This window comes from Astatotilapia calliptera, chromosome 16 (assembly GCF_964374335.1).
Source record: "Astatotilapia calliptera chromosome 16, fAstCal68.1, whole genome shotgun sequence".
NCBI lineage: Eukaryota > Metazoa > Chordata > Actinopteri > Cichliformes > Cichlidae > Astatotilapia > Astatotilapia calliptera.
The window spans coordinates 20,816,905-20,839,579 of NC_137437.1; the positions used below are offsets into that span (position 1 = coordinate 20,816,905).

Consider the following 22,675-nt stretch of genomic DNA (forward strand, 5'->3'; position numbering starts at 1 on the left):
AACTAAAACGTAGCATCAGCTCCAAGGCTCTAAGATTATCGGCTGTACATGTGTGTCCTCCACTGACTGCAGCAGAGTTGCTGGTATCAGGTTTTTGCTCGTCAGTCATTTTATTCTGAACGTCTGCAGAGTGAGGAAGGATCACTGGCTGAACTGCTATGATGGCTTTGAATATCCTAATGTTACACTAAAATATTAGCAATGTTCTTTGATCATTTACCCAGCTTTTGTATTAACGCTGCAGTTACAGCAGCTTCACATTTGCGGAGCGGCATACGAAGATGTAACCACTCACAACATGCAGATACAGATGTATTTGTCAAGAGCTGTTAAGTAAGTGAACTTTTAGAAAGATAAAAAAGATTCAATCACAAATATAAATCTGGTCACATGTGCACTCATAATCAGCAGAAGTTTCACTTACAAAACGTATCTGGAGCTTTAGTGGATCTTGCCTGTGAAATAGTCACTGAGAGTGAAAATGGACTTTTATGAATAAATACTTAATGAATAAACAGACACAGTTATAAATATTTTCAAGGCAAATTCACTAATGTTCTCATATGGTAACGGCTGCTTTATAGTCAGTCATTCATTATGGTTGCAACAACAATCAGTAGTTTAAAACTGTACCCTACTTGGCTTGAGATTGGGTTAACTATACCATGTAACTATATACTGTTTATAATTTTATACTATTACTTGTTATTTGGACCCAGTACTTTAAAAGGTACCGGTTTTACACACATCTTTAGCTTACCGTCTTAGTCTATTTGTTAAAGTAAGCAGTCCATTTAAGAATAAAAAAATATATATCACTGGGTAAAAACATCCTTCTGTCTGGATGATTAATTTATATATTTATAAACCACTTATAGACAGTCTTAAAGTGGGTTAAAGAAGGGGAATCACACTGAGTATAATGATGGGAATGAACATTTAACCTGTGATTATACCTATCCCAGCAAAGCTAATGAAGCTTTTCTGTCAGTCCTATTTAAGGAGGTATTTGTGATATGGAATTTAAAAACTTCATAAATCTTTCATTCAACTTTCAGAAGATAAACTTAAGCCACAACATATGATATCCTCACTACAAACGGTTAAGCGTTATGGCCTCCAGCAGAGTCGAAGAATAGCAGCCAAATCGCAGCCATTGTGAGGAGCCGGGTTGGGTGCAATCAACACATCCATCCATAGGCTTCGTTTTATAATAGGATCATGAAATTTGGATAAAGACTTTTACAGTTCAAGTGGTCAAATCACACTTTATATGGTAGCTTTTGATATTTTTTCTACTTTATTCTTCTTCTTTGGCCGAATGTGATACGTTCATATCCTGCAGATTCTTTGGAAAACTAGAAGCAGGCTAATGAAACTCACAGCCTCACACGAACAACACGTCATAAGGGAGTGACAAAAACCGGTCTAAATACCACTTTTAAAACATTTAATTCAACATAGAACTGCAACAGTTGTGATCATCTGTTGGGTATTTAAGGCCCAGTTTACAATTATTGGTGGCGTACTGAATATACCTGAACATTTCAAGTAGTGATGACCATACTATATTTAGCATTTTTCATGTGATTATTCATTAAAACTAATGGGATGAATTCCTGCCACTTAATAAACTTTTTCAAGTTTATTCCACCTGGATTCAGCCCGTTTGTGGTTTGTCCTTTTAAAGAATTTAAAGTTTAAAGAATGACGGCATGTTTGCATCCTGAATTTTCAATTCTGGTGAAGGAACAATACTTGAATTTAAATCAACACATAAAATAGTTTGCAACAGAATAATTAAGTAAACTAAACAAGAGCTAAAGCTGCATGTGCACTGGTGGATAAAGTTCGACAAAGTGACTGAAACATTGGCTCAGTAGGTCGTGTTTTCTAAATTGTCCGTGACTACACTCTGAGCGTTAGAAAAACAGGGAAAAAGATCTGTGAGAGCAAATGTTATTGTTACAATTCTAAGAATAATATTTGCCTGCTTTTATGGATAACAGCAACTTACAAAAGAGGGCGCTGTTGAGGCAGAAAACTCTTTCTGAAAACTCCTCTGAATGGCAGCCCTCCTTTTCATGCTGACATTCTCAGAGATCCCACATAGAGGCAAACAGAGTGACTGCTGGCAGGCAGTGATGCTGCTCTGCTTTACTTACTGAATGAGTAAATCAGATGACTGGATCTGTATCACTATCTGATCTGTAAAAAGTTCAATACTTTTTGTTGTGTTGATAAGTTGTATGAAAAGGAAGAGCCTCAAGGTTCGAAACCCAGGATTTTTTTTTTCTCCGAAGGTCGACACTTTTACTCCCCAACAACCAAGAGATGACGTGGGCGGAGGAAGTCAAAGTGAAACACTTGAAATAACTGATGAGAAAGCAGCACATGAGCATGCAGTCGTAAAACAGAGAAATGCTTTTGAGCAAGGCATTACCACAGTGGTAAATGTGACATCTAGTATGCCACAAGTGCCATAAAAATCCAGCTGCTGCATATCCCGGGGTCACCTATTCTATCACATGTTCAGAGTAAGAGTTTTTCTGTTGATTGGTCACATTTCCAATTACAATGACACTGCAATACAGGAAATGTCCAACACAGTGGCACAAAACAAATCCACCACCTATCAGAGTGCATAAATACTGAAGAGCGTTCCTGCAATTGAATGTCTGAGAATAAGAAACCATGATAATATGAGCTTATGTGCAATAGCCCAAACATGACAGTGTTACAGGTCTGGAAAACACTTCTGATACAGAAATTTGGAGCTTAATTAAATATTTGAAGCGGTCCTTTTCCTTCCTTTTACGAAGACGGATGTTTAATATTTATTTATCCATCTTTTTACCCAGTTGGTGGCCTAATTTCAGCACTCACAGGTACATCTTGACAAGGTGGCTGCACATTTTTCCATTATTTCTGTGGCGATTTTCAAAATTCACTCCCCACCAAATCAAATTCTGTCGCCTCTTCGCCTAAAATTTTCTGGGCTTTTGTTTTAAAAAGCAGCAGCAAATTTTCAGAACAGCCTCAAAAGTAATGATAATACTAATAATAGTCATAAAAAAATCACTGTCCTGCTACTTTTTCTTTTTTTACCGTAATCAAAAGATGGAAACATTTACATTTAGAATAACGAGTATTTAAAAATATATAGTCTAAAATTAATGACTGGATTTTACTGGCAGGAAACTTTGACAACATTAAGTCTGCAACATTTTACAAAGCACACACATTATTCCAGGTGATATGAATAAAAAATATATATACCGCCTGGATGCCTCATCATCACTCATATAACTGAGGGATATTAAATGAATTGTTCTGAGATGAGGAAAATGTCATAACTTTTATTCTCACACAGCATTTAGGTCATATTAACAATAGCAGATCTTCTGGAGAGCATGCTTTTATAAACACCCCATATGGAGCAAAAACAGACACTTTCATTCAACAAAAGCTATTAAATATCATTTACAGGGGAGTGAAATCTTCCACCGAAGACATTGATCAAAACACAAGTTGAAAACTTGTCTTCCTTGATATGATATAGACAGTGAATTCAAACTTATGAGCTCCTCCATGGTCCCAAATTAACTTATGAAACTTTATATATATATATATATATATACACACACACAAATGTGCTACACAGACCAGCAATGTTAGAAACTATTGTCAGGATGTAAGAAATCGACCAACAAAATTAATCAAGTACCCTACAAAAATGCAGCTCACTGTGAACTTGTAACTAGTGTAGCACTGACTGTATTGCACTATTTTAAAGTCTACTGTTTAAGATGACTATAAGGTGTGTTACAACATCCTGGTGTCCTCTCTTTTCACGTGATCTAATGTCTTGTCGTGGCATTTGCTCTTTTTGTTCTGGTGAGTTTTGACGTGTTTTGCCAAGTGGTCACTCCTCATGAACCTTTTGCAGCAGTCCGGGCAAACAAAGCGCTTCTCCCCTGTGTGAGTCCTCAGGTGTCTCTGCAGCTCATCCGACCTGGTGAAACTCTTGCCACAGAACAGCCAGTTGCACACAAACGGCCGCTCCCCCGAGTGCCACCTCAGGTGCGCTTTGAGGTGAGAAGTTTTCCCATAAACTTTCCCGCAACCCGGTATGTGGCAAATGTGCTGCTTCTTCTTCCCGGGCTCGTCGCTGGACGTGGAGGACTGGCAGTTCGGACACCTGCACCTCCTGCACCGCCGCGCGGTCGCGAGGGGGGACTTTGTGTGCAGCAGAGCGGCGATTTGCGTCTGGTATTGCGCAAAGTCCGTGTGTCCCAGAACCAAGCCTCTCTGCAGCTGGAAGCGGTGAGGACCGAGTGAGGAAGAGTGGCTTACGTGGTTCCCCTGCTGGAGGCTCCACCACGGAATATCCTCTCCAGGGTTTGGGGACAACTGTCTCTGCTGCTGGTGCACAAGGCCGGAGGGTCCCGTGACAAAACTTGGCATCGCGGGCGGAATGGGCGCTGGAGCCGCGTAGCTGACGGCGGGGACGTAGGTTGGAGGGCAGGTGGACTGCATGGAGCAAGGCAGCATCTTCACGGGGGAGAAGTCATAGGGGTACGAGGGGTCCGCCGGAGGGGTGAGGGGCAGTTCGTGGTGGGAGCTGAAGGGGCTCTGGATGTGCGCAGAGAGCTGGGGCTTGGAGGATAGTCCGAAAGTAGAGTTGTTGGCCAGGCTGCTCTGAGGGTTTCCCTCGTTAGTCCACGGGTGAAATAAACGCGAAGGAGAACCCAGCGTGGGATCGTAGGGGACCTGGAGGAAATCAGCGGGATTTGATCCGTGGTTATGCCCGATCCTGTTGCAAGTGGCAGCCAGGAGAGCCAGCGGAGAGTGCTTACAGTTCTCTGGGGAAGAGTTTGGAGTGCGATCCTGGATAACCGAGACACACATTTTTTTAACGTTATGATCTCAGTTTAACACATTTATGACACATTTATGCCACTTTTAATTATGACGAAATGGTCGGTCTGAAATCTGAATCTAAATGATGAAGTCAATCGTGATGATGCGACACAAAAGTTGGTGGCATGTTGCAGCAGGACTCATTAAGCCCCCAAACAATTAGCGTCGGAAATGAGAAGACACGTATTTTGAGCATAAACTGGATTTAGCAACTTCACAAGTTCTTAAAAGTGGTGAAAAGTGAAGAGAAACTTGCGCACAAACCTGAAGAAAAGCCTGAAGTGTTTCATTCCGCAGTACAGCCACTGCTGCCATGGTAAACGTCCTCCTCCGCTCGATAAAGACGAATAAAAAATAAAAGCACTAATTTAGACAAATATGCTCATTCGCGGTACACAAAAAATATATCTTGTCGAGCAGGGCGTCACTCTCCAGTGCTTCCTCTCTCCGATATATCCTTGGTCTATCTGAAGAGTGAGGGATCACTTCTTAGAATTTGATAAGGACTTTGGTGGGCCGCCAGCCAGTCAGAAATAAGATTTATTACTTTGAAGTTTGCCGCTGCCCAATCATCAAAGAATAGCGGCTCTTTGAGAGGGGAAAGCAAATCCTTTGAATCCACAAAGCTCCTATGGTGTGTTTGTTGGTCTGGATAAAGGAGCTGATTATTAGGGGGGCTGGGAAGGGAGGAGATAAAGGCGGGACAATTAATGAAGTAATCACTATGTGGGAAATGTATATACACAAATAATTGGATTTTCTTGATCAAAGACCCCCATGCCGCCTGGAGACCCCAGTATTGGATGCTGTAGTCATCTGATCCTCTTTTTTGTAATTAAGGATTTGTAGCAGAACCCTATGTGACAATGTGACATTGTTATCTCTGGAGATCTCCAAGAGCGTTGCCTCACTGTTTGATGGAGGAAAGAGACCAAATCAAGTGACTCAACACAAAGTTCTCATCTCTGAAGAATCTGCGTCTCTTTTACATTTCAAGCTTAAATTACAAAAAAAAAAAAAAATCTTTGTTGTGCCTTTGAACTGAAACACTTAATTATGTCCTCTCTGAATTATTTAAATACTTATTTCCCCTTCACTCATTTCAATCAGTTGTTTTATCAGAACCTCAATCCAGTTCATTCTTTCCCAACCCAAACTAAAAGCCTGAAGGAAAAAAAAAAACAAAAAACTCCCAGCAGGTAATTTAAATGAACGTTTTTAACTTGTTAGATAAGTGAGGTGACAAAGGTAGCACTTAAAATGTGGACATCTCAATTATGTTTTCTTCTTATGTCTTTATGACTGAACAGGTCCCGAAAACCAGAAAGAAACTAATGATCCCATCCACTGCAGCTTCTCGAAAAGAAAAAAAAAAGAAACCTGAGCTAACACATCCTGTAATACTGCATCCTTTTTGTTTCAGAGCATTTAATGAAGGCAAAAGTATGCAGTTTTCATAAGATAACATCCGGAACTTCTTTTTAAATGTTTTGCCGAGCTGGAAAAAAATGGAAGTTGTAGTTCAACTCTCTGATCTTTATCTGGCTTCCCTGCAGAAACAATCACTGTCCTCTCAACTAGTTTGGAGCGGCAGATTTTGAATTAGATCTGTTCCTTTGAAGGGATTAATGTTCCCAGTTCTCTCCCACGGCTTTACACACAGTCATGAGGGAAAGGGGGAGTCCTGCTGGGCTTCACTGGAGCCATGCTAAACTACAAGAGTGGCTACAGGAGTGAGTGGTGTAGTCACACTGTTAACCTTGTTTACATCAAGCTGTGGCAGCCACAGAGCTCGATGCTGCTTCAAAATATGCAAAAAATGTGGCAATCAGGAAGGTTTTAAGACAACAAGCTTGAAAATCACCTCGCAGATTTCATGAAATTATAAATCTGAACAAGCAGTACTAAAAAATGGTGCTATTTACTTTTAATGTGTCACTTTAAAATTGCCCCAACCGTTGATCCTCTAAAATCACACTTTGTTTTCAACTTATCATGAGATGATGACCAATTAAGACACTGCATAGCTTTATTAAAGCTCAAAACAGATTTATTGAATAACCGAATTAGGAGACATTGATAAGATGTAGTTTGGGGTTGCCAGGTTGTGAAAAGTATCCTCTCATTTGTGCTTTTGGTTTATATTTGCTAATAATTTAGTCACCAATACTATAAATATTTTTTTTTTAAACAAGTGTAGCCAAGGAAGTGTAGGCAGAAGAAAAACCTGTTATAAAAAGATTTATAACACATTAATAACGGGTTTATGTGTACACCTAAAAGGAGCAAGCAAAAGAAGGAGAAGAATAAATGCAGGTTTAAAATTTTTATAAAGCTGTTAAAACTTATAAAGGCTTCATAAATGATACCTCACTGCAAATTTTTGTGAGCTTCACTGGTGCGAAACTGTTTGAAGGATCTTAGCACAAAGGAGCTCAAACTACATGAAAGGTACACGATAAAACTACAGGATGCTGTAAAATTTGCTTAACCAGCTATTTGTAAGACTTCAGATGTCACTGGTTAAAAAAATATCCATAGTCTGTTCTGTAAAGATGTATTTGTGCAGCAAAGTGCTGTCAGTTAGTTTTTACTTCCAGGTTTAAATGTCAGATAAATGTCAAAAGTTGCAATCTGCTCTCTTATGCCAACAGTAAAGGAGGAATCCACCCTAAAACAACATTTTTCTACTACAGCAGCCTGGTTCATAGGCTTTAAAAACATCAAATGTTAATTCTGATTTAAGGTGGATTTCCACTTAAATCAGCTTTACATGCGAGCTGTCATATGCCATGCAAGGCATATTTCAGCCATATGTGACAACTGCATGAATTCTGCGAACCATCAGCAGTCAGAAATTATTGATATCTTCCTTTGAGATGTTCGTTTCACCCCTAAATGTGGGCTCTTACATTTTAATGCATCTCAATAGGACGCCACCTGAGGGAAGGATTTGGCTAAGCAGGACTTTGATATAGTTTGTAAGAAATTCATAACAGTGTGCTTAACACATTGTCCGGTCCCTGAGGTAATTTACTTGCTCCAAACCGTCACCATCTTATGGCCATGCCTCAAGTTTTACAGGGCCGCCTCAGCGACAGTTTGGCTAAAGGAAATTTCTGCCCGCGGCATTTGATGGGTAAAATTAACTTGGAGGGACCCCCCCCTCCCCCGCAACAGTTTGTTGCCTGGAAAGGTTTGAACATGGACTCAGTCAGCACCAACTATGTACTTCATACAGCCTTTTCTAGTATAAAGTGGAGAGCTGAGCATCAGAAATAATGTTCAGGGTGCAGATATGCAGGAACCTGCATTCAGGAATCTGTATATAGAAGAACAAAAAAAACCCCACTCATAGTAGTTATATATATATATATTTTACACTTTCTTGACAGTGCAAATCAAAGAAAACAGTGGGGTGGATCATAGACGTTCAACAGGTGACAATCATTTCTGTAAAGGGCAATTAAGGCGAAGAAAGAACGACTCATTAAGTTTTTATTGCCATAAGTTTTTAACAGTATGTGCAAGTGCCAGCACGCGCTGAAACAATTAGCTGTAACCAAACTATTGTGTCTGATCTAAAAGGGGAGAGGGAAATAATTCATCAATCTAAAATGAGGAAAAAAATGTATAAAACAACAGATTTGTGGCGGGTAAATTGTTTTGCCTACAATATCAAAATACCGTTATACATCAGTAATAAATATGAATTAAAAAACATTTAGACACATTTATTTGACTCTTATAAAACAACAATTTACATGAAATAAATATAAATTTACAACAGATGTCAAATGCGATGTTGGGAAGCAGGTTGTTTTGATCCATAAGACAAATGAAGGCAATCTGCAGGATAAGAGAGAAAAATAAAGATGTTAAAATGCTTTTCATTATCTTTACCCAGGTTTGCACTAACATCCTATTTTAGCAGGGAGAATTCCACCTTATTCTATTGACCTCTAACTTTGGATGTGAAAAAGTGTAGCTGTGTACGGTCTTGACATTTTTGAGTGAACTGACAGCGAGAAGAGAGGATCTGACAGAGTCGCGGGGCGACGCCACAACACGAACCCTTTTTAACTTTCCATATTCTCTGGACAGTTGGAGAGAAAACAGGTTCCACATCTGTCTCATGCAAGAGATATCAGAGACTTGGGGATGAGTGGAGGTGGGTGATGGGGTGCTGCATGTGTGAGAGGGAGTGTGAACGTGTGGGAGAAACAGAGAAAGACGGGGAGAGAGGGAGAGGCGCTCGAGGCTACTGGGTACTTGAGCCGCTATAATGGTGTCTCGTATGAGAAAACATCTGTGAATTTCCTCAGTGATCTACAACAAAGTATAACTCAGAGCAGTCACTCAGCAGACCTTTGAAGTTGCTGTCTGACAGAAAGCTGCCATTGTTCACAGCCCCCAACACACAGAAACTCCAACTTTGGTCTCACTAATTTTCCCTGCAACGCGATACAAGTCTTTTTTTTTTCCTCTCTCTCTCCCTCTTCCAGGCCTATGAAGCCGGGGATCTCTGCATATTCAAGAGCAAACAGCAAAGCCTTGGCAATGTGCTGGGTTGGCTTGGGGGTCAAGTAAGGCGGGACAGGTCGTTTTACCTTCTCTCAGCCCACCCTGAATGTGCTAATCCAGTCCAGCCTTAAAGAGGAAAACTCTCTCCCCTCTATGATGATGATGATGTACAGACTTGAACAGAGTGAGTTACAGCCTGCAGCGCTCTCCCAGGAACATTATAATAAAGCAACCTCACCTCCAATCACCAAACTCAGATCCAATGGACACTCCTGTGATAATCAAGTGCTATCAACCCTTCAGTTTACTGCACTTAGCTTTTTAAACATTTGTTTATTATATGACCGTCATCTTTTGTTGGAAATGTTTGTGAGCTGCTACAAATATATCACCTTTTTCCACGATCTACTAAGCAGCAGGTGGCAACGACATAACTGTGAGAAATTTGAACCTTACACTAGAAATTCTTGTCATCCTCAAAAAGCAAAAACACGAGAAAATAACAGCACTAGAAGTTGGAATATAAATATTTACAAAGTTATGTATGTTCAACTCAGTTTTGTAACTTTGCTTTAACATAAAGCTGTGTTACGTGTCTGCAGGCTGCATGTTTTCTTTCCCTCTCCTTTTGTTTGCCATTCCCTTAGGTACGCAGACTGCAGGCTGATGTCAATTTGGGGATCTCCAACTAATTAGAGGAGGGAGACCCTGATTGGACAAACCAGGAGGGCACACCTTGATAAGGAGACTGACCTGTGGCTGGGCGCGGCTCTCTTCCCTCCTTCGAATTGTTTGGCACATGTCTAAAATGCCTCTGCTGTATTTCTTTTGTTTGATGGTTGTGGTGGGAGTAAAGTGGACTAGGTAAGTTTGGGGACCCCATACATTTACTCACGTAGAGTCTTTTTCTTAGAAACACTAGGTAAGTAGGTTGGTGCCACCCATGTAATTTTGAGCTTGTTTTGAATTGAGGTTTAGAGTCTTTCCCCCCTTTTTTTGTTTTTCTAGGATAATAGCTCAGCTAAGTTTTGGTTTTGTCTTTTAGGTTGTGCCAAAAAAAAACACCAAACTGTCCCTTTCTCCCCCGCATTTGTTGTTTGAATTTGGGTTATTTATTTTGAGCGCGCTGCCATTAAACTTTTTTATAACACCTGTACCGGGTTTCCAGAGTTGTTGTGTTATCCCCTTCTGCCCTCGAGGAGACGTAACAAGCTGTCAGATATTGTGGCAGAATATGTCACTATATAGCTATGCAATGCTTAATGCCGTTTTTGCCTTATAGGAGTTTCAATGCAAGTGCCCCCCCCCCCCCCCCCCCTTTTATATGTGTATTTCTATAGATTTTTATATTAATATGGCATCTCTGCAGGTTTTTTTGCCAGTCAAATTTTAAATTGTAAATTTTGAGTTATGTATCCCAAAATTTCAAGTTAATCAGAAGTAAGCCAAAATGTCAAGATACTTGGTCAGCAAGGCAAAATTTTGAGGTACTAACCAAATTTTTATCCACTTATTTATTTTCCAGTGGCAGAAACAAATTCAGATCAGGCCAACCGACAACAGGCAAAGTAGCTCTGACCTCAGAGAGTCAATAATACATCATTGAATGTTGCCATGATTACTATGCAGAGCTAGCCATGAAAGTTAATATACAGAGAAAGTGGATCGCCCCATCAACTGGTACACTGGCAGATATAATGGCATTTCTGAAGAGAGGCATTTATTAAGCTATTCTTGAGATTTTAGAGTTGTTCAAAATGAACTTTGTTTTCCCCCCATGTACAATAGTATTAGGAGTCACGAAAAAATGCCTGGGTCTTTAATTAGAAGATCTTTAATTTGCTCAGATTTATATAAAATTAATGTTAGTATGACTTAACCGATATTGGAGGAGCAAAAACAAATAAAAGATAAATAATCTGCATGGAAAAAATGTCCTCCTTCTTCACACAAGTATTGTATCTACCTGAAATAATAAAAGATAAATACTGTGTTAACTACCTGTCTTTTATGGCTATCTTTCATAATTTTGTATTGGTGTTACATAAATATTTTTTATTTCCATTTTGTTGTTAATTTAAGTTTTTTGAAATGTGCTATATAGTTACAGCTTGTTTGCCTAAAAAAACCCTGTTTCTATTCAAGAACTGTGTTAAGCCACTTCTCTACTTTAGAAAACTGAGCAAATAAACTAAAAAACACAATTTATAAGCAATTTGCAAATGTCCACCTTTATTTTAAGAGTCTTCTGGTAAAAAAAAGTATTTCATGGGCCATATAAGGAAAGTATTAAAACAATTACACTGTATACTACTTTAGTGTGACCTCAATCAAGGTTGTTTGGTTGAACACCAGGTGACCGCTCCGGTTCCTCCTGGCAGTGGCAAAAATGACAACCTTTCAGCTATGCATCCCAAACCGAAACAAGGCCGTGGTAATTCTCACACTGTTACCAGTCCAGCGTTTATTCAACGGCAGCTGGTCCCACCATCTGGGAAAGCAATGCTGGGGCAAAACAAAACAGGTTACACCTTTGGCCATGCCAAGTCTGCTAGTGCCCCGCTCCCTCGACAAACTGAGAGGGGCTAATCATAATTTCACGCTCTGATTTGTCAAATCCCATTCCAGCACCGGAGGCACCCAAAAAACTTTTAAGTCAATAAATTTCATGGCATACAGGATAACAGCTTTCCCATATTGTTCCTATTGTTCTATGCTGGCTTTCTCCAGCTTTGTCCCTCTCACATCAAGGGTAAGATGTCTCCTTTGCAAATGAAAAGGTAGCTGTAATTTGGACCAAAACATTTAGTCACTTGTAAGATTAGCAAACTCTTTCCTCCTCTCATGCATGCATTTTACATTCATGCAAATGCCAACAACAAAAACAGCGCATGGAGCGCCCTCGACAAACTGCAGGTGAGAGGAAGCTGAAACAAAAGCGACTGTAACCCTAATGGCATCCCTTGTCATTAAGAGACCTTTGATGTATGTGCTCAACGGACTCTTTTATCTCCTTCTTCCTCCTCTTCCTCTTCCTCCCTGTGCTTTTAACCTGCTCAACAAGTTTCTTTATTACTGCATTCTTAGGGCATGTTTCTCTTTTTTTGCCCTTTCACATACATCTGACATCTGGCTGACACTCTTGCATGTCACTCTTTCCAACGCTAGCCAGCAAACAGCACTGCAATGCTGAGTTTGTAGCTATTTTAGTAGTCTGCATTATGAAGCAAGGCATTAATTCTTTACTCACAAAAAACCCCAACATATGGTATGCAACCATAATATAGCAAGATACATTTAGTGTGGTGGAAATGTGACAGATCTGGATATGAAAAGCACGTAAACTGCATTAAAACAGTATTTGAAAAGGCTGCACATGAAATGCTGCATCGAAACTCTCCCTTTGAACTCAAAGGATAGAGAAACAGGACAATGTTGGCCTAATCGTGTTCCCTCTTTGAAGTGAGACATCACTATTAGGTGAAAAGGTAAGTATGCTTCTTTAGAAAATAAAAGCTTTTCATCATTTGTTAAGGCTGCAGCGCAGGCGATTTTCATAAAGGTGGTTTAAAAACTTTGGATAACAGTGTTTGGAGCTGCCTTGGATGTAGCTTTAATGAATGTGCAGCACATGAAGCAAATAGCTAAAATGGCAAGAATAACAGCAGTAACGTTAGCCACATTAAAGGAGTCCTCTCCCGCACACCAGATGTTGTCAGATTTAATGAGGGAAAACAAGAAGGAGCTGCTTTTTTGGGCTTTTTTTTTTTTTTTTTACAAAAACGTATTAAAGAAAACACAGGTGTCAGGCCTCCAACGCTGGCCTAACCTACCCGCTGTCCCCCAAAATGACCCAGAGGCTAAACAAACACAAGGGGTTTGGTTCGTCAGGTCAGAACATCCCTCATCGGAATGACAACAGCATTTCATAACATTTGCCTTTTTGCAACACATAATCAGCTATCCGAGGCAATTACGCGCACACCTCTGCTCACCTCCTCTCATATGCTAAAGCAGGCAATCAGCCAGGGAGTTAATTTGGCAGAGGAAAACAGGGGAAGAAACACCCACTCTGGCACCATTTGTCACTACAGTCCAACCTTGTTATTCAAACTAGCGAGCCTATTTGAAATTCCTCTCTGTGGTAAAACAGGGCCAAAATAATCAAGGGAGCATGATCACACTTAATTGATTCAGTGTACTTTTAAGATGCACTACAGGGTGCTGGGGTGACCTATTTCAGACTGCTCTTCAGAGGAACCAACTATCCCAGCAAGGGAGTAATGCACAACGAGGATTTTAATTATTGCAGGATCTGTGGCTACGACCGGAGGTGAAATGCTTCTCAAGTAACTGTGACACTACATTATAACACTGCCAGTGGTCCGGGGTTTTTACGCTTTGAATTTTTATGGACTTAAATATGACAATAAACTGAAAAATAGTTTTTTTTTTTAGCTTAATTATAAAATCTTAATTTAGAAAAACCAAAAATGTTCCTTTCGTATTTTATTGTAAACTGTGCCGTGTTCAGTTTTAGAGTATTTCAGCTATTTATACTTTACTTATTTATACATTATATTTATACTCTCACCACTTAAATTCACCAAATATGTGGCTGTCAACACATGTCTTCATTTATAATGGGCACATTTTGTAGTCTAGTACTCCTGGGAGATCTGGGATACATAACTCAATTTATATGACCCTTGTACTGTGGGCACAATTCAGTCTATCATCAGAATATCTAATCAGTCTGCCTCTTGTGATGCTAGTTTGTCTTTTCTCTTTATTTTATAGCTCTAATTCTTAAAATATTACCTAAAAAAAATCTGGATCAGAACAGAATTTATAAATATCACAAATATTTTCAGATATTTTTGTCCAGAACTCCCAAACTTTGTCACAAGGCTATAAAGCATAGAGAAAAAAAGCCCTCATCAATTGATGTTATGCTATAAAAAGCTCAATCAGCTCAAGACCAGCTCAACCAAAGGCTTAATAACATTAAATATGCGTACCTTGCAGTAAGTCTACTGAAAGATGTAAACACCTTTTAGCTACCTCTATTTATGTCTTCCTCACAGGAGACAGTATGTGCAACTTTTAAACCTATGTGGATTAACCACATCACCACTAAAGACGCTGTGGCTGTTTAAAACAACAAACAGCACAGTTATGGTTGGAAAATGGCAGATTTAAACCACAGTGGTGTCAAGTGACAAAAAAATAGAGACAAAAGCGTCAACCATGCAGAAAATTAAAAGGAGACTTGAGAGGTTAAAGAAGGAAAATCAAAGATTACTACTACAGCTTGTAGTAGTAAAGTAGTAAAGCCTCAGTGTCTCAACCCGAGTCTGACCCTCACAGCATTGAGCTGTAGGATTTGATGAACACCCTGGACCTCGTTAAACCCACCAGGATTCCTGTGAATCTGAACCTAAGTGGAGCTGGGTTTGCTATCAAGGCAGAGCTCTAATGTTTTCCCCGCTGAGTATAAGGAGGATGAGATCCTCAGTCATACCACCCTACTCTTCCTATTAAGATCAAAATCTCCTCTCAGGCCCTCGGGTGTCAACAAAGGGAGATGCAGTAAATGATATGCAAATTGAAAAGAAAAAAAAAAAAGCTCTACAAATCAACTCGCCAGCCCTGCATTTCCGACACTTCACATCTTAAAAGAAAATTCCTGTATTTAGGGTGAAATTCAAAGTGAGTTCTAGCTCTGCCTCTGTGAAGCTATGTGTGGTGATTCCAGCTCTCAGACAGCACAAAGCCCCTTTAACTACAGGCAACTCGCTGTGGGAGAACTCGTCGAAAGAGTTTTGGGTTTCACGAGGATTTGTCTCCGGATCCGTCTTAGACAATAGACGTAATGCTCGGGAATAGGTAGATGTTTCCACGTCAAGTTAACCCCACTGAGCTGAGCAGCGCACTGCCTGCAAAATGAGGGGCACTTCATTGTAACAGAGAAATGATGGCTCAATTCAACCCTTAGAAAAACAACTGAAAATTATCAATGGCCATTTAATGAGCTTATAATTTATCTAGTCATGAATATAAGAGGATATATAAGACGTGCTTCCTTTTATCTTTTTTTAAACTAAACTAGTTAGACTAAAGAATCAATCAATAAACCAATTAACAGCTACATGGACAATAGGAATATTCACTATATGCAGCCCCGTGGAGCTTGGATATTTGGGACAATGTTACTTCCTCTTTATCCTTCTCTTATGTGGGTTTTTATGAATTTCTGCACCATTTTTATTGCAATTTGAAGATTACATGCAGGATTTCAGCCTCTAGAAATAAAATTCTTTACCATGCAGTAGAACACACATAACAGAAGCTCGGATGTGTAACTTACTAGAGTTAAAGTTATCGTAATAAAAGAAAAAACAAGACTGGAAAAATTGTGCACACGAGGTAGAAATCTAGTACGTCTAGTCTAGTAGAATCTAGTAGAACTATGTGTTCCAAACTCTGAGTCGAAGGAAGAAACTATCCTAACACTGTCACTGATGACGAGCGAATTGCTCCTGTAAACACCTTCTGATCGCTTTGCATTAGCAGACGAGGGCACGGCTCGCGCAGGTCGCTTATTCTGCACCGCTGCTACTTGCTCCACATACCGAAGCACATCCAAAGCAGAGGATGTTCTTTGGAGTGTCTGTCTACACGTCTGAAGCGTCTGTCTTACCGGCTGACATGCTTGTAAGGTTCAGCTCTGACTGACGAGGGGCCCAACTAGAAAGGGTGGGTAGGGGCGGTGGTTGAGTGCTCTTCCTCAGGGATCGACTCCACAGTTGACAGTAATTTGTAGTACTCATCTTCTCCATCCAGCACTTTGATTTGACTGTGATTTTTTTTAAGGAGACAAAAAGATAGTGGTGAGACATTACTGTGATAGAGGAATGGTGCCTTTTTTTAGTTTAATATTGTGTAAAGCTAGACATTTGCAATAGTATTATTTGCAGATGCACCTGAGATGAGGTGTTTGCTTAAGCATACTGCTCTGAAATAGAACGTCAATTACAGTACAGGCACAGTGCAGACCTTCAACAGTTAAAATTAGCATGATGACAAAGGCCCTAATATGTAACCCCCTCTCCAATGACGCAGAGCATCTCCTCATAAAAACCCTGTTATTTTCGGCTCTCCATTTACATTATAAGAAAACAACTCCATTTCTGGATTCTCCTATTCCACAAAGGGCCTGCTCTGTTTAGAGTTGCTGTAAGTAGGAAAGCAGTTATTTACCCAAGTTTTCTCGGCTTCCTCTTGCTCCCCTGGTAATCCAGAGTTCTCTGAGGAAAGGGCCAAGAGCACACAGTCAAAAGATGAGCAGAGAGTCATTAATTTTTAATTCAAAGTGATTTTGTGTTGAATGCGAGCAGATGCTGATAATATCAGAAGTCACAGCATAATTTTTTTCTGATCAAAGGGCTCAAGTGAGTCTGATGAAGCATGCATCTTGCTCAGCTTTGATAAACCACATCAATTATTCACCGTGAAGGCAGACATCCTGACATGAAAGCAACAGATAAAGAGCATAAGCACATGTTCAAGACAAGAGGCAGAGAAGCGTGGGGGTGGGGCTCCAGGGTCTGGCACAGGTAGGTTTAATTGTATTATCATGTGGAACCAAAGTCAGACAAAGGCCTTTATCGGCACTTTGAACTCACATTTAGCTGGTTGTAGTACAGGCTGTCTTCGGGGCTGTTGAGCAGCTTGGGCTGCTGGCCCCGCCGGCGAGGAGTTCTCTGCTGCAGCTTCATCACTGGACCTGCAACAGAGGAAACGAGGGCAGTGATCCAACCAGGCAAAAACAACAACAAGCTCCAACATGATGCCGACGATGATGACAGCGGCGGTAAACCGATTCTGCCTTCTTTTTAAATCGGCGCCCGTGTGTGACGCAAAAGTGACAGAAACACTTTAAATTGACTTAAGTGAGATTATGTCATTTCATTGATGAGATGACTCAATAACAGCTTATTATTATTACATAAACCGCATCTATCACAGGTGCACAGCGGGGGATGTTTGTAGTAGCCGAATTACAAAAGAAACAGGCAGAAGTGACACCGTGCGTTCATGAAAAGTTCACCTTCACACTCAGAGAAGAGTTCCTCCTGGTAATAACGTCAGTAGTTTTAAGCTAAGAAAGATCTCATATTTGTTGCTGACAGTCCTGGATCACTCAACTCTGCAGGATGTAGGCACAGAAAAAGTAGGTCAGCATTTAAAAGTGCAGATAATCTCATTAACTGTATTTCACTCAGTAATGAGTACTGCTCATTGCAAATATTCAATGGATGTGTGATTGTAACAAATGGAAAATAAGTATTTGGAATCTTGGGTACTTAAGAGTTTATAGGGTATTAAATGACTATCTTTACAAGATGAGAAATCTTAGTATCTGTTGTTTGAGGAGAAACATTTGGGCAGCACCTTCTAGTCTAGCTTTGTATTACTTTGGTTAATAAGGGATTATTACCGAGTAATAGCCAATTCAACTCTTTACAATACAGAGGAAACTCCAACAATCGGACAGCCCCCTGTGTGCAAGCAATTTGCAACAGTGGGAAGGAAAAACCAGCCATCTGCCATAACTGGTTGGGTGTGAGGAGAGGTAGCCAGGACAAAAGAGCCACATGCCAAGTAGTTAACAGTAGTAGTTATAAGACTAATATCACATAATTGGTACTAAGAGGGTAGAAAGTGGGTGTAATAATGTGGAAACAAGTGTATGATTATGAAGCAAAATCAGTTAATAATAATATATTGGTAACAACAGGACCTGCTAACAATAAAATGTTAATATCTGTGCATTAAAAATTTAAAATACTAACTTGTGGCCTTAATCTCATAAAACAGTAATATTAGTTGATGGTTTAACACATAAGGATACTATTCACAGTGCTGGAATTAATGCTGACTTATGCCTGCAGCATTCTTCTTAGAATAAATAAAGATAACAGAGTACATATTGTGTTTAATGCTGTGACTTATTACCCAGAAACGTGTGGTAGTTTAATAACCAGAAAACAATTCTCCAAAATGCAAAACTGCCTGTTTCTATCCAATTCCTTAACCTATTAAAGGAAACATCAAAAAGTGTGCTGCTGATCAGTTATACATCTACTAATTGCAGCAGTAGTAGTCAGCGGAGGATTGTTCAGTGGAGCATTGATAGTTTTCTGGATTACACGAGTATGCAGAGGCTTATGATTAGCTACACAGAATTAATTAACTATTTGACAATATACACTATTAGGGTCAGGTGGCAATTTCCAGTGTACCACAACTGAAATTAGTGAAAATGTCAAAGTGTTAATGGCAGAGGCAGAGAGCTCTGCGTGATGGTAAAATTCAAACAAAGTAATAAAGACTGGAAAATAAAGTGGAATCCAACAGGGTGACATTTTGGGGAAAAACACTAGTTAGATGAGACGAAGGATGGCTGCAGGGAGAAAAATGTGATGATACTACAGTGTCATATCTATCAGAGCTTATAAGTCATAGATCAACATAGTAAAACCAGTGCAGTAATACCTGCATTCTTACTCATATCCAGTAGGGGGCGACTCCTCTGGGTAAAAAAAAAAAAAGGAATCTTAGTTTATGGAAGTCTATTGGAAAATGGCCTTAGTTCTCACTTAATCTATGTATGTGATAAACACTTATCTGATAAATTTATAGTCTCAATAGCAAGATTTAGGTCTTACAGAATATAAACTGATGCTCATGTTGTAAATTGTGGCCCCCATTGTACTTCAAGAGACGATAAAGATGAGTATGTTTTAGAGCATGGCTACTTTGTAATTGACAAGTACTGCTGTTAGAATGTGCAGTGCCCTTTTCCCCCTCAGTCAGAGCCTCCCCTTTCTTCCAATATGGTAAAAAAGCTCAAGTCGAGGCTTCCAAGCGGGAGTCCATAAACCAATGGGTGACGTCACTGTGGCTATGCCCATATGTGGTCTATGGTTATGCCACCCAAACACAAGTGAATGCAATTTAACATTTAAAAGTTTTAGCGGTTTTAAAGAGAAGTGACGTCTATTTTATGGCCAATAAATACATATTTTCACCGTGCACACTTCAATAAGAGCCTGACTAAGCAGGTCTGCAGGATTCTAGATGTAGATTTTCACCCTTCCAATTTCCACTCAAATGAGTGACACATGGAAGCTGCGGTCAGTGTGTCAAAAGGAATAAAAAGCAATTACTACATTCAGATCCTGTCTTACTGAGTGATTTCTTCTCTGCAGATGTGTGAAGGCTGTTCTTCCCAACTGCACCACAGAAAGGGAAATCTTATTGGCTTACCAAAGACAATTAGAAATGTGACAATGTGGATATTCAAACATAACACAGTAATAAGGGCTGGCTGCTCTTCCTTACTACACCTTGCTTAGCATTTCAAAGTTCATTGGTTACAAAAGTGTGTTTTTAAAGCTCACCATCTATATTTAATGTCTGACAACGTTTCATCCTCTTTGCCTGCATTTCATGTGAGACAGGACATTTCTTCATCATGTCTTGCTACCTCTGCTTCTCTACCTTGACTAAAGCTGCATTTGCCTTTTCCATCTTAACACTACTTTGTACTCACTTTGAACAGACCTCATCACATCTCAATCCTATACATCAAAGAGCAGGATCCCCCGCCACCCCTTCAATCTTTCCTCGGCTTTCTTGATGTTATTCAAACCAGCACAGGTTTACTAAAGTCACACTTTGTAAATGCCCAGAAAGTTCCTGTCAGTTTTGAGATATTAGCCAACTTTTACCGTGAATCTTATCTACCCATGCCTCAGAGGTGCTAACTGTCCGCTGTGTGGATCCCCGTTACCCCTGAGTATTTGAGGATATTTGGAAGAAATCTCATGTACTGAGGCAAATAGCTCAGGAAAAAAAAAAGCAGCTGTGTTTGGATGCATCAGAAGCACTTAGGTTTTAGTCTCACATTAAAATTAATTGGACATTATGCTCTTGCTTAGCCTTTGAAACCTGAAAGAGCATGACATGCTGCAACGAAGAGAAAAATCAGCACAAATAAAATGTTCACACTTTACGTCTCAGTTAAACAATGTCTGTATGTAGGACGTTGTTCTGCTAATGATGCAGAAAATGGTTTTGATAAGCAAATGTTTTATTCCCCTGAAATTGCATCAAAGCCCTCAATCACAAATAATGAATCCTAACGTCCTTGAACAGACTTTTGAAATTAAATCGTATTATGAAACAGACTGCGTACTCTGTGCTTTCAACAAAACACATTAGCTGTGACAGCACGTCCACAAGTATTTAAGAATAATGCAAACTCTTACCTGCATATAGTGCAATTAGGACAATACCCAATTCCCTGATGACTTGAGTGATTCATAGATTATGTTGAAAATGCAGAAAAACAACATTTGGAAACCTCAAGTGAAATTAAATTAAAGGGGATTTATGTCTTTCCTCTTTCTTTACATGTACATATATATATATATACAGTTACAGCTTTGGATACTCCTTATAAACACGGCTAAAGATAATAATGAGGCCAGAGTATGTACAAGTAATCCCTGTGAGCCAAAAGCTCAGACATCAGTCTGCTTTTGAAGCTCTGTTTCTTTTTTTTTTCTATTTTTTCTACTCGTGCTTTTATATGTCTGTTTATGAATATCCTCAATATTGTCTTCTCAGGCGGCTCTTGCTGTGAGCACAGCAGTCCTACCCACCTGCTGTTCAAACCTTCTGTTCGCGAGGGACAGCCAATCAGAAAGAAGCTGGGCTGAAGGGAAAGGGAGGTAAAAAGTCTCAGGGGGCCACGCCAAGGCCTACTATGAGATGAACAAGGATTACTTTAAACTGTGAGTCTTTCTCAGTCAGTTATTCTTTTACATTTAAAAAAAAATATAGGGTAGGAAATGAGCATAATAGGTTTCTTTAGCTGATGCTTTAACTGTGTCCCAAGAACTGTAGCAAGTGAAAGCTAAACCCGATGATTGGCTGTAAAGAAAACTGTGGCCAGTAAGTTTACTCAGCTGCAGCTAATTAACATAAATCCTGCTAAATAAATAGATAAATAAATGTAAACACTGTTTTCTACCAGTTGGTGTCTGTAAACATGAGCTTCAAACGGCTTTGCGAAACAAACAAAACTCTGCATCACTTTTAGTCGTACTGCGAGGAATGACAACATCTGTTTGTTGGCCGATCCCCCCACAACTCTCAACAGCTAGTGAAAATTTTGTTTTAATCGTGTTCAGGTCAGGATAGATTCTAACCCCTTGAGGATATCTTTTTTCCCAGCAAATGTCACAGTAGGTGAAAAGTATTAACTGATCTAAAACGAAAAGACTAAATACCTCCAAATTACATTCCCTACAACCGAAGCTGTGTTTACTGCAAATACCACTATCAAGACAGAAGCCAAATGTGGAACCTTGTCTGTTTTCCTGCAAAGTTATGTAAAAGCTACTCAGATGGATTTCATGAAACTTGGTTGAGAGGTGGCATTTGTGCAAAAAGAAGAAAAATATTCAGCATTGGCTCGGGGTAGCTTACTTCAGATTTGTGGGATACGGTACTGGCACTGGAATTTGCTCTTTTACAGCTCCTCTTTGTCAGGATGGTGACGTAGAACTTTCAATAAAAATTTATTGAAATGTGGCAGAGGTGGCGAATTTGGAAAATAAGGGCCTACGTGATAAAAAAAATGATCATGTAGGACAATGACCTTGTAGTTTAGTACCTACAGTCACACAACAACGACTGCACTCTTTGATGTTTTTAATGGAAAATGTTGCAAAATCTCTCAGCAGCTTTATTATTTTATCAGTTTCTACTAAGACATTTTTTTTCCTACTGACATTGATGAGATATTAATGTGTCTGTTTCTACGGATGCAGTTCTTATCGCTCAGGTGCTGTATCTAACCCTGCAGATCTCACAGGAGGTTTAGCCTCACAATTTATCCATCCTGACCTGCAGCGATCAGAGCGTGTAGCAGATCAGAGGATGGGTCAGGCCTCCCATCTCTGTGCCTCCATTTGGGAAACCATTGTCATTTGATCCAGGCCAGCCCCAGAGGAATGCTGCTCCTGCAGATACATTACAGGCAGGGAGCCTGCCAAACTGGCTTCTGGCATGGGAGCACAGCTTGGACACGGGTGGGCAGAGCTGGGAAGGGGTCAGGCAGCGGCTCACACCAAGGGTTTGCTAAATGATC

The 22,675-nt window shown here is 39.8% G+C and overlaps 2 protein-coding genes and 1 long non-coding RNA gene across 3 annotated transcripts in view; 1 reads left to right on the top strand and 2 right to left on the bottom strand.

The window, feature by feature from the left end:
- Positions 1–3,339: 3,339 nt before the first annotated feature.
- On the bottom strand, positions 3,340–7,449 carry sp5a (Sp5 transcription factor a). Its single transcript, XM_026144907.2, has 2 exons — positions 5,188–7,449; positions 3,340–4,890 (listed from the first exon to the last, which is right to left on the bottom strand). The coding sequence occupies exons 1-2, from the start codon at positions 5,236–5,238 to the stop codon at positions 3,826–3,828; spliced, it is 1,116 nt and encodes a 371-aa protein (XP_026000692.1). The 5' UTR covers positions 5,239–7,449; the 3' UTR covers positions 3,340–3,825.
- Positions 7,450–8,280: 831 nt separating this feature from the next.
- myo3b (myosin IIIB) overlaps positions 8,281–22,675 on the bottom strand; it is a 64,552-nt gene continuing 50,157 nt past the window's right edge. Inside the window, exons 34-37 of the mRNA XM_026144901.2 lie at positions 17,136–17,236; positions 16,711–16,757; positions 16,151–16,306; positions 8,281–8,772 (exon numbers count right to left, since the gene is read on the bottom strand). Coding sequence (XP_026000686.2) covers positions 16,198–16,306; positions 16,711–16,757; positions 17,136–17,236 — 257 coding nt within the window. The 3' untranslated portion in view covers positions 8,281–8,772; positions 16,151–16,197. The remainder of the gene's footprint in view (positions 8,773–16,150; positions 16,307–16,710; positions 16,758–17,135; positions 17,237–22,675) is intronic.
- Positions 8,770–10,603, top strand: LOC145420945 (uncharacterized). Its single transcript, XR_013902188.1, has 2 exons — positions 8,770–9,631; positions 10,095–10,603. It is a non-coding gene; the product is annotated as an uncharacterized LOC145420945 (long non-coding RNA).

Bases quoted from the DNA above. Each gene is read 5' to 3' on its own strand.
- sp5a (XM_026144907.2), bottom strand. From the start codon at position 5,238: ATGGCAGCAGTGGCTGTACTGCGGAATGAAACACTTCAGGCTTTTCTT. The intron at 4,891-5,187 runs GTTTGTGCGCAA...TCGGTTATCCAG, and splicing joins CACTTCAGGCTTTTCTTCAG to GATCGCACTCCAAACTCTTC.